Source organism: Brachyistius frenatus, unplaced genomic scaffold (genome assembly GCF_029030835.1).
Source record: "Brachyistius frenatus isolate BFR_SWC_R1_liver_20210118 unplaced genomic scaffold, ASM2903083v1 Contig_36, whole genome shotgun sequence".
Taxonomy (NCBI): domain Eukaryota; kingdom Metazoa; phylum Chordata; class Actinopteri; family Embiotocidae; genus Brachyistius; species Brachyistius frenatus.
This window is the reverse complement of record NW_027210635.1, coordinates 1,709,537-1,721,664: the sequence shown is the minus strand read 5'-3', so window position 1 is coordinate 1,721,664 and position 12,128 is coordinate 1,709,537. Positions and strand designations below refer to the sequence as shown.

General features: G+C 41.9%; 1 protein-coding gene across 3 annotated transcripts; it reads left to right on the top strand.

Annotated features, from left to right (window-relative positions):
• Positions 1 to 6,264: 6,264 nt before the first annotated feature.
• Positions 6,265 to 10,378, top strand: mgp (matrix Gla protein). Of its 3 annotated transcripts, none has more exons than XM_069701077.1 (5): positions 6,265 to 6,287; positions 8,923 to 9,007; positions 9,144 to 9,173; positions 9,392 to 9,497; positions 9,809 to 10,378. In XM_069701077.1, the coding sequence occupies exons 2-5, from the start codon at positions 8,947 to 8,949 to the stop codon at positions 9,960 to 9,962; spliced, it is 351 nt and encodes a 116-aa protein (XP_069557178.1). In that variant the 5' UTR covers positions 6,265 to 6,287; positions 8,923 to 8,946; the 3' UTR covers positions 9,963 to 10,378. The 3 variants fall into 3 exon arrangements, with proteins under 3 accessions (XP_069557178.1, XP_069557176.1, XP_069557177.1); XM_069701075.1 differs by lacking the exon at positions 6,265 to 6,287 and adding an exon at positions 7,353 to 7,440; XM_069701076.1 differs by lacking the exon at positions 6,265 to 6,287 and adding an exon at positions 7,362 to 7,440 and having other exon boundaries at positions 8,927 to 9,007.
• Positions 10,379 to 12,128: the final 1,750 nt, after the last annotated feature.

The following is a 12,128-nucleotide window of genomic DNA, read 5'->3' as shown; positions in this document are numbered from 1 at the left end:
AGTGCTGTGGGCTGGTGAAATGCTCTCCTTCAGTCTCTAAAAGGTTAAAGAGGACAGATTAAGGTTTCATACTGCTGTATATCTGACCACAGCTCAGCATTACAAACACTTCATAAAGTAAATGGTTTTGTGGACTGGCAGTCCTTTGCACAATATTATCTGGGCTTTAAATGTTGTGGCTGCAGACTCTTCATCTAAGATCTCTGCATATGTCTAATTGTTTTTCTTAGAATAAAGTAGCATACATGAGTAAGGATCATGGCAGGAGATATGACACAGATGACTAGATTTACTGTATGCAGGGTGTGATTTATTCCGTCATATACAGTATGTTCAACAGTAGAATCTAATTTCCATCTGGTGCAGCAATAAGTGACCACCAGGGGGCAGACAAAACAGGCTCACAGCAACAGAACAGCATAAATGGTCAGATTGTCAAATTCAACTTATCCAATGAAATCAAATGTATTCATAAAGAATGTTTCAAACAACCAAAGTGCTGTAAATTTATAATTAGAGGCACAGCAACACAGCAATCATTCAGTGACATGTAACATCCAGCACACACATGACAACACCGGCAACTCAACTTTGGTTTGGTCCCTCAACTCGAGACAAAAATACCACATCTGTGCTTGCTCATTGCTGTAGAAGTTCCACCACAGTTAAACATTACAAGGTGGTTTACCTTAACACGACTCAGAGTCTGCAGCTAGGCTCCCAACTCTGTTCTTACATTTGCAACTGGAACAATGCTGGCAGGCTCGCGTGGTATCTATTTTTTGTTCCCTTAGTGCCCTCTCAACATTTTCGTGGGGTAGCCTGTATGTATTTGATCTTAAAAGGAGGGTCATTGTAGTATTTATGGCACCGTAGTAGCCTGTATCTAACATCTCGGACTAGTTTTGGGATTAAACGCTCTTGACTCGTGTTACGGTGTAGCATTAGCTTGACAAGGGGCCTCAGTTTATGTGGGTCGTCTGCACAGCATTTTTATCCCTTACATTTAAATACATGCGGATACATTCCTACTGAAACCTGAAAATGATTTCCCGACAGTAGAATAAATAACGTCATGACTTTGGTGCTAACCTTAGTAACTGGAATAAATTGACCACACTGTGCAGCACTCCTGATTATTATTACCCTCAAATGATTAGGTTATTTCCATATCCTTTTCTGCCAGCATTATTACTAAGTTTTCATACTCTTGGGGTTTAGGCTCACCTGGTGGCTCCAGACCAAATGCACTGCGTGAATATATAGGTCTGGCACACTCCATAGGGAATCGCTTATAATCAGTGCATCCTAATGGACGTAGACCTTTGGTTTGTTCTGCCAATGCTGCAACTTTGTTTCGATAAATTGCTTGACTTCAACATCATTACACTGAGCCGCGCCAACACTGGTCACTCCTTGGTCTGCCCTTCAGAGTGGCTGAGCGAACATAAGTGCGAAACAAATGTCCAGACTAATCACATCACAGAAAACTAAAGCTGTGGGCGATAGTCTGTTGGAGCCAGGTTAGGTTTAGACCGCGTTTGTGAACTCAATCACGACACGTGTCCACCTCTCCTAAGCCTGAACACAAACATGTTGGTGTTTAGTTACAATGTTAGTGCAGATTGTTCATTTTAGAAGTCAGAAGCGCACTGAAGTCTGTGAACATGTGGCGTTTATTTGTTTGGTGAGTTTAATAAACAATTAATAGTACATTCATTTAATTTAATGGCTAAGACTTCAAGTTGTAAGAACTGGTTGTATTTATTCAGAAATGCTAAGATTAAATCCTGATGTCATTATAAGGCGTGGGTTATTCAGTAATGACATGAAAGATACATACTAGTGTCCTCACATGGACTGGTTTGGTTATTTGGTGATAATACTTCTGCTGACGAGGTTGCACCTTTTTTTCTCACCCAGTGTGTTCGTGTAAAATAAGGTGACAGCTTGAGGGACTGCGAGTCTGACAGAAGCTGAAGGGTTGTCGGGTGCAACTGTGGGTCTGTGTGCGGCTCCTCGTCACTCTGTGCCACTGGCTGCCTGCGTGTCACAAGTCAGACGCAGACGACGTGATGGTTCACCGCTCGGCCTGTTGTGTTTGTGGCTGCACACATGTGATTACAGCGGCCGCGTTTTTGACAACCGCACAGGGAGAGAGGAAAGATGATGGCTGGGGAAGAAAGAAAACAAAAGGCGAGAGAACAGCAAGAGATGTGACACGGGTTTTCGTAGAAGAGGCGAAGGGATGAAATGATGAAGAAGAAGAAGGAGAACAAAACTAAGCTGAATTTCAGTCGCTGTGGTGGAAAAATAACAACCCAGTTTGGTGACAGAAAAGAGGTTTAGTTCCTGGCCTCACCAGGAAATGGAACAATGTTTGGTCATGTGGTGACTCACTGGGCTACCTGGTGAACTGGTTTAAATTTCAGCCCAGCTGGTATTTGACAGATGACAACTCTGTTCACATGAAAAGTCATCACAAACGTTCAAAAGCTGGTGTGACCAGGCCGTCAAACCAAAACTAGAGCTCTTGGAAGAGCCATTTATATTTTTATACTTTTTAGACTCACAAGAAGTGCCAATGCAGAGTTCAAGACGTTGGACACTGCCTTTGGATAATTAGCAGGAATACGTAGCCAAGACTGAGCGGATGCAGAACACCAGAGGAGAATGGGACAGTTGATGAGGGGGCAGAGAGAGAAAGACGATTGAAAAAAAGAGGAAGGGAAGTGAAATGAGGGTCAGAAAAAAGAAACAGAAGAAGGTACTGTACTTTTCTGAATCTTCTGGATACAGTAGATGCAGCGCAGATTCTTGCAATTGGTGTGTTCGTGGCCGTGCATAACAATCACTGTCGGGATCTTGGTTGAGGAAATTCCTTTGCACAGAAACCGCTGTCTGTGATCACTTGTTGGTGCAGTACGATTCATTGGCTGTGTGTGCAATGTGAGTGGAATTCTTCGCAGGTTAGGTGGGAGCTGGTCGCATGCCCTGCAGGTCCATTTGTTAGATTTGGCACCGCAGAAGAGCAGTGGGGGGATGAAAGTAAACAGAACATTAAACGAAAAAGTTGGATAGTGCACTGATGAGAAATAGAGGCAGATTATACTGAGAAACACACATACACACACGCCTACGCACATACTCTCAGCTCACAAGCCAACACCAAGGACATCCTTCTTCAATCAAATCCTGTTCGTTTGAGGATTATATGAAGACCTGTATGTTTAAAAAAAAAACATGAACGTTTCCAAGATACACATAAAAAAACAAGCATGGAAGTTTATTTTGTGTGGAGGCTGCAGATAAACGCAGACAAACTTACCCTTCGCGGAAGATTAAAGCCCAAATTATGCAGGACTCAACTTGATTCTATGCTCTTCTGTCAAGTCAAACTATTTCCGAATTGGAATTATTTGTACTTGTGTGATCTCTCCGTAATGACAGGTTGGCTGCAGCGAGAGATTACAGAAGATGGAGAGAAAGAAAACCACAAGTCGTTTCACCCAGCTGTCTCTCTTATCCCCACCACCACTCAGCTTGACAGCTCCAAGATTTGTCACAGCAAATGTGAGCTGTTAAATAAACAGGATTTCTCTCGGAGCAACGGGTGAAACACAGTCGTGTTTGGAGAGAAAGATATTTTGCTTGATGTGAGTGTGTACATATAATGAGTCATCGGTGGTTCAGGATCTTAAATCGAACCTCTGTACATGGATTCAACCAGAATATTTGCTTTTCTTCCAAAGGTTTAAAGGAGCCAGAGGTTGATCTGACTCAATCTGATTGGAAACCTAAAAAACACAACATCCTGCCCACTGATAGTGGAACCCTGACTGCACCACAGGCCTGTCAATCAAACCGACACACCCCCAAACAATCCGTGAGGCCAATTAATGATGGGATTATTTTCAGATGGACAGCCAGAAGGAATGAGGAATGACTTTAGTGAACGACACCAAATTAACTTGTGGAAAAAATGTGCAGACTTTGTATGTCATTAGAGAAGTTGAATGGGAGTCTCTGGAGCCAGAGACGTTTAGGAGCCTCTTGAAACCATCAAGAATAGTATCTTCAATTCAGTATCCAACCAAATGTGAAATATTGTCACAACATCCCCGAGTTATGGTGTTGAATAATGGCCTGACAAGTGTTTTTGTACGACATTATGATGTCACAGCGAGGTTGACCTTTGACCTTGTAGGTTTAAAATGTCATGACTTCACAATTTTATCCTATTCGAGATTTGTTTGAAATGTTGTAGTGTCTGAATTCTTGAGTTACGAACACAGACGTGTTTTTGTTGGGACTTTGTTGTTGTTCTGTTGTTGGGAGAGTTGAGACATGGTCAAGTTCGGCCTGATGAAACCAGTGCTACATAGTCTGTGTTCACACTGTACAATACAGCGTGTGTGCACTGGACTGCGTTGTGATGCATGAGAGAGATGCTAAAAGACAGACCGGATGCGATAAATAGAAAAATATTCTGTGCATACGAAATCCCACGGAATTAGATTTCAAAACATATCAATAATAAAAAAGAACAGCCTTGAGGATCTGTGTGCCCTGCAGGATGTCAGCATTATTCAACATTTATAAATCCACATGAAGGTTTGTTGACGTTCATATGGCAGAATTCACAGCCACAGAACAACAGGGCCATCAGAGAAGGACAGTCCTGAGTAATGTCTGTCCTTCATCCAGTCTGGCCGGATCCCCGGCCATCCCACGGACGGCAGCGAACTGACATCACATGATGTTTTCACCGAGTCTGTCTGACTCACTCACTCCTTAATGTGCTTCCTGCTTTCAAATAGAAAGTAAAAAGTGAATCACAGCAACGACCATTAATAAAAAATAAGGCATAAAAATAGCATGAAAAATACTGCCTGGTTAAGAGCTCACTATGGCAAGCTTTTTTTTTTTTTTTTTTTTTTTGGATGTTGTTTTCGAGTTAGTGTGTCTGTGTTCTGTCCCTTCTGACCAGCAACACCACAGAGCAGCCTGAGGTACACCTGCTCACCCACTGAGGGAAACACAAGCCTGCTCAAACAGGTCTGTGTTTTTGCAGACATTATTCGGATAGTTTACCCATTTGTGGTCATGCTCTTATGAAATGCATTTCTTCCTTTTTTTTTTCCCCTCTTCTGCTTAAATGACTTGAGTTTTTTACTGGTAAAGGTTCATTCTTTCCTTACATTCCTCCTTCTTCCACCCACTTCTTGCACAGACACGTCTCTTGCTATCATCTAGTCAGCATCTTATCCACTTATTTTCCCCCTCTAAGGTCATATTTTGTTTGTTTCTCCTTCTGTTTTCCTTAAAATGACCTTTAATCTCTGCCATCGCTTGCTCAAGATCCTGTACAGGTGAGTTTTTGTTAGTCACAAGCATCATGCAGAGCCCTGCCGACTGACTCCCATCCTGTTTTCCACTTCCCTCTCTTTCTTATCTATCATTTATCTGGCTCTCTGGCTCAGTTCACTGCTAACAACAACATGATGCTGGTTCTCTAACATGCATTCATAAGATTTCTCCACAGATGGATATTTTCTTGCTCTGAGGTGACCGGTCAAAACAGGACATTAGCTGAGTGACCTCAGAAAAAGGAAAAGCACTTGAGAGGTGAATAGCACAATAGGACTTAAGAGATGAGCAGACAGAGAACATTGGGAGGAGAAGGGGGGGAAATTTAGCATTTGACATTTTTTTTCCATACGATCACCCTCTCCACCTTCTCTCTCACCCAGACTGCATCTCTCATCCCTGCATCTAAGTTTAGGAGCAAATCCCCCTAAAACATAAAATCTAGAAAAAGAATCCCTCTCATTCACTTCTGTTTCCTGCTCATCGGATCCAGAGGTAACAGTTAGTCTGTTAACCACATCATTAAGTGTCTACAGCCACATGCAGAAACACCCCAGCAACATGTGCTTTGTCTCTCTCTGCTCCATCTGACTCAGTTTCCCCTGCTCTCTCTTCTGAATCCTGAATTGCCTCTTTTCTTATCTGTCAGCGGGGCTTATCGCCATCTTTATGTCTGTCTTAATGTTTATCTGTCTGTCTCAGCGCTGCTCATTCCTGGCAAAGACTCTTTTTCTGGCATGTTTACCATTGGTGAGGGTCTGCTCTCAAGATAGCTATTCACAGAGTGCTGTGGTTGAGTCAAACGTGATGTGGTATTGCATAAGTCTCAGATATAAACTGTGGGGACGTTGTTCTGTGTTGCTTTAACTTTAATAGGTGCACTGAAGACTTGCTGGAGGAAGGTCAGCCTGACGAGAGTGAGTAACTCCAGAAATCATGTGCTCTTAATAAATACCATAATCATTTTCAGTCTCACCACTGTCTTAATTATGAGTTGAGTGAACTCATGTTGAAAAATTGTTTCAAAGTTGTTGAGTGAGTGATACCACATCCACATGTGAAATATGTATTGTATTGTGTGTGGTGTAATGTGTAAAGCTCGTGTAGATTACCATGTAAAAACTTTTCCCCATATTTTCCACATGTTATCATATGTTACAACATGTGTCATACATGTGGTCCCATGTGGAAAACATGGGAAACTCGTGTTTTTTGCCTTAAGGGTTAACTTCTCCTATACCAATTTTCCAATTACTTAATACATATTTATTAAATAAACGTTTTTAAACAGCTCACACTCACAAAGTTGTGAGCAGTTATAAGAACATAACTGTGTATTGCCATGGAGTATTTTCTGTTAAAACTGTTCCTATGAAGACAGGCTTTACATGGTTACAACTATTGTGTTATCATTCATTATCTGCTCACATCTTCATTTACGGATGTGCATACATATAGAGTTGTGAGTACATTAAAAAACACATCCGTTTACAGTATAATCCGTTTGTTGCATATTAGTACATCGTTATGGAAGTTTAAAGTGAAGCAAAACAGCAAAAGTGAAGTACTGCAGTACATGCTTTTCCATGCTCTCGGAGACATATTTGGGCCAGTCCATGTTGTGTATCTGCACGCTGGATATTCTTTTCATATCATGCCGCCATGCTGGCAAACAGCAGCGAATACTAACATGTACCTGCTTCAGCAGGTACAACGTCCACGTGCCAGCCTCTGTTTACCCCCTGCTTGTTTTTCTTCATTCCTCCCAACCTTTCCGTTACCCACCGTGTTTTTTTTTCCGGCAAAGGCGTGGGAGTAGGGGAGAGAGTGAGCTAATAACTCGGTCTGATTAAACGTTGGAAAAGAGTGGCTGATAGTATGAGAAGGGAGGAGTAAGGGGCGAGGGCTGAAGGGAGGTGGAGGGAGGGAGGGAGGGAGTCAGTGGGTAGAAAATGAAGGGGTAGAGGGGGGGGGGGAGTAGAGATGTGTATAAAAGCTTTGCTGTGGAGAATTAGAAAATATTCCACGGAGATATTTCCTAAACTTCTCACGCCATAATTATCTTTAACGGTGAGTACATTATAGCAAATAATCTCTTGAAACTAACAGCAGGTAAAAAGTAGGAGTATTTTACTTTTTTTAAACAAACTTACTCAGCAAAACTGCAAATTGTCTAGCTGATATCCATGAAATGATTGTTTTTTTGTATTGTTTTTTTTGTTTTTGTTTTTTTAACTTAATGCTGGAACGTGCAATCCTAATAGAACAGTAGGCCTTATAGTACTTGTCTGTTTGTGTAAAGAGTACTTAATATGTAGCCTCAGGTTGGCTGTATGTGTGCGACTACCATCGTGCCAGGGGATTTTTTTTCCAATGAGGTGGGCACTTTTTACCCGCAGGGCAGAAAAGCTGTGAACCCACAAGGACCCCTACTAGGACTCAGACGCTCATAAAACTCTATAGACACTGTTGTCAGCACCTGACACACACACACACATACACACACACACACACACACACACTAGCCTAGCTGTCTTCGTCTTGTCTTTGGAAGTTAGTTTTTGAACTCTGGGCCTTAGGTTTGCTTTTTCTGTGCCCAACTTGAGTCTGGGGTTTGACTGAAGCCAAAGTATGCTCGAGGGGCGGGTGTTATGAGCGCCATATATGTGTGTGTGTGTGTGTGTGTGTGTGTGTGTGTGTGTGTGTGTGTGTGTGTGTGTGTGTGTGTGTGTGTGTGTGTGTGTGTGTGTGTGTGTGTGTGTGTATGTTTATGTATAATGAAAGCTGCTATTGACGGTGAGAAGGAATCACGTCCAAATCCTACAAACACGATGGGGATGAAAGCTTCTCTGGAGTGGAGGCATGCGAATACATGTGTGCACGTGTGTGTGCGCGTGTGTGTGTGTGTGTGTGTGTGTGTGTGTGTGTGTGTGTGTGTGGTCAAAGTTGGGGTGCTCAGACATCTGGCGTTGCTGTTTGCACAGGTGTTACACACCTGAGGTCACTCAACATGATTGAGTGCATATTTATTTGCATGTAAAGTGCAATATAGCGCACATGCTGTGCCATAATATACCTGCAGCTTTATATTTGCAGCCTGTTAATAATAAGTGTGTTTGGCAGTGAGACAGCTGTTGAACGGTGCTGCGTGTTGGCCCTGACTTGAGCCCAGCACACTGAAAAGACCCTTCAGTCTCTTCAGTCTGATCTTGCAGACATATGTTTGGTTTGTGTTTGTTCCACACAGAAACGCGGCAGTAATTTGCTGGCATGCGCAGATGTATACAGGACGCCACATACTGGATGCTTATGTGGCTGCTTATATTCTCCATGCACAAAACCACAGGCGCAGACATAGAAACTTTTGCCACTTTCAGCCCTCTATCCCAGCCTGAGGTCCTCTTCTGTTTACCCACAGATTTCAAATCTGAGCCAATTTCTCTCCTCCCCATCCCTGTTTTTTTTTTTTTTTTTTTTTTTAAATTTCCTATCAAACTGTCACTAAGGTACTGACATGCCTCATTGAGACCACTTTCTTCTCTCTCCCGGCAGACAGGCAGATAAACAATCCCCAGGATGAGGAGTCTTCTTCGGTTTCTGGCACTCTGTGCTGCGCTCTCTCTCTGTGTCTGCTACGGTACAGATCCTCCCAGACACCCCTTCACTTCGCTATCATCCAGCAGTCATGATCTATTCATAAGCGCATGTGTTATATCGCATTTAGACAGTGATTCATCATTTATGATTAACCCGATTCCATGTTTTTCCCGTAGAGTCTCATGAAAGCACAGAGTCCGTTGAAGGTGATTAAATGTTGTCTCTCGTTCCTGGAAAAACATGCATGCTATTCTAACAAAAGACACAGCCTCCATTATAGACTTTAATCCTCATTTTACCCTCCACTAACATGCCCCAAGCCGTCATTTCAATTTACCTACACAAGCTGCACGAACGGCATGCCTGACGTGAATAAATACGATTTTTTTTTTTTTTTTGGTCAAGTAAAGTTTTGTGGTTTCAGATTTGTTTGTGCCTCCAAACCAAGCCAACTCATTCATCACGCCACAGAGGGGCAACGTACACAACCCACCCAGAGGGAACGGCCTCAGCACTTACTACTTCATGAGGTAGAGCACGCAACCACAGACATGCAAAGAAAGCACATTGGCCTCCCTTTATTTCGTACATCTTTTAAAACCACACGCCCTCAGAATATGCACACATGCCACACACTCGACGGTGTGGATCAGACAAAGCCTGATTAGACTATTAAACATCTACATGTGCTTGAAGCAGCCACTAAAACAAACACACACACACCCTGCAGCAGCAGATACAAAGTTTGAGATTAAATAAAAATGCAACAACTGGCTGTCATGAATCGATTTCTGATTACAGTTATCTTCATCCCTTATACCTTCATCTCCCTCTTCTCCAGGCCCACAAAGTCTCCAGCAGAAAGACGTGCAGAGACCTGCGAGGACCACTCTCCCTGCCGCTTCTACGCCTATCGCCATGGCTACCAGCAGGCCTATCAGAGATACTTTGGCGCCTTAAATCAACCCAGACCAGCTGCGATCCGTCGATACTAAATGGAAACTCACAAGTATCATCATCATCTGGTCCTTTATTCCTGCATATCACCATTTTTTACATCATTTTTATTGTTGTTTTTATGGTCTCTGCAGGCTGTGAGATGAAAATCCTGGAAGAAAACACATTTTATAAACACAGAGGCATCCAGCGTGGCGCAAATCTCACAACAAGCCATCAATATACTCGTGTAGAAATTAACGGCTCATCTCCCGTGTAATGTCAGGAGAGCTTTTATCCACTATTATCACACCTTCCCAGCATTTAAGAGATTTATGCTTGAGTGAAGTGTATTTATTCACACTATCCATAAACTATGTCTTACATTATCCACCTTCTTGTCCAAGCCAGCATTTGTCAGTGATTATTTCCATTGCTTTGAAAATAAAATTCCCTTTGTTGGGTTTGGACTTAACCCTGTTTATGCCATTTGTTTGCCACATGGGTTTGAAAGAACATTTGGGATTCAGTGTCAGTGTTTGCAATACATGGCAGATGTTAAATGTTATCCAGCAATTTTCAGGCTACCTCAAGACGAAATGGCCAATTTTACAGTGTGTTTTAAAGGCTGTAACAATAACTTCTGCTACTGTTCACTGCTGCTGGTTGAGAAGGTTTTGATCTAGTTTATATGCATTTGGTAGTATAGTTTTGTGGTTGAAAACCTGTGGGGTTAGGCACCTACAAAGAGCAATGAGATAAATCTGAGAGGTTGTGGAAGGTTAATGGAGGTTCTGGTGCACTTTTATGTGATTATATGTCTTTTTTTTTTATTGATATATTAGATTATTTTTCTTCTTTGTGACTCAAATACTTATCAGAACTAAACGATCTGAGAGATCTAGAGGGGGAAATGTCTCTTTGGTAAAACCAGTAATGACTCAGACATCAGAAACATAACAAGGAACCTCAATTACACACTAAGAAACCAAAATGGTTGGAAACCACTGGTTTATCTTTTACATATTCTCACATCTTCTAAGATGTTTATGTATTTAATGCAAAATCTTGATCTGATTAGTAAGTCTCAGACATAAAACTCAATCATTCATGTGGTAATGCAAAGTTTAAAGTTTCATAAAATGCAGAAAAATGTTTACAAGTACCTAAAAACTGCACTTAAATGCAGCAGTTTGAGCAAATGTGTTGTTGTTTTCCTCCACTGGGTTGTTGAGAGGTCAAACCAGGACACCCATGACTGCAAGCACACAAGCACTGCTGATTTCATGGTCTGGTTTCTTGTCATCTGGAGAGAAATCTGTAACGCAGGACTCATCTGCGTATCTGCATCCTCATAGCTGCAGACAGAGAAAAAGACAAGTCAGCCCTCGGCGGATGTCAGCATGCCACAGACCTAAAGCGACGGTCACGCTGCCTGTTTACTTTTCCGTGTTGCCACAAAGTTGTCCTGAGGTGGAATCCTGTCCCTAAAAAAACGAGACGCACCAGCATTGACCCAGACAGGGAAATTACACCCCATATGCTGCTGTCTGTCAGGACCAAAGTACATTTTTCATATAAAAAAAATAAGGAAATTCAAAGGCTTGGTTTTGGAAGTGTAAGAATATGCTGCGTACAGTATACAGTGTTTTAGTAAAGCATCAATGTAAATTTGTAAAATACAAAAGATTCTAAATTCTTTAAAAAAAAAAAAAGGGCCCAAGATTAAAAGACACTTTTTCTGGTGGTAAATTGTGTTTTAATTAAAATCAAATGACACATTCCTCTCTACTCTAGCTTTCCTCTGCTTAATTGGTGAACTACCCACTTGTTGTGGCAAAAATATCTTTGCACATTTCAAATTACCCTTCTACGACTCTTCAAACAAGCAGGGTTGTTTCTAAATGTAGGGAATCACAGCGGTTTGCAATAAAAGAGAAAGCCCTCCGATTCAAATCATGTCACATGCTGTGGGATGGTGGTTTTTCCCTTTTCAGTATTATGGTTTTCACTGCTACACGCACTTAGTGACCTAGAAGGAAAAGTGTGCGGGCGCGCTGTGTAGGACTCTGACCTCTCCTGGCTCTCCAGCTGCCAATGCTGTCTTAAGATTTCATAAATGTTTATACTACGACCACTAACTGGGCAGCCAGTAGTGCGATGTGAGGGTGTTGTTGTGATATTTTTAGTTTTTTTTTAATACTTTTCATTCATTTTTACCTAAA

Bases quoted from the DNA above. Each gene is read 5' to 3' on its own strand.
- mgp (XM_069701077.1), top strand. From the start codon at position 8,947: ATGAGGAGTCTTCTTCGGTTTCTGGCACTCTGTGCTGCGCTCTCTCTC. The intron at 9,008-9,143 runs GTACAGATCCTC...TTTTTCCCGTAG, and splicing joins CTCTCTCTGTGTCTGCTACG to AGTCTCATGAAAGCACAGAG. The intron at 9,174-9,391 runs GTGATTAAATGT...TTGTGGTTTCAG, and splicing joins AAGCACAGAGTCCGTTGAAG to ATTTGTTTGTGCCTCCAAAC.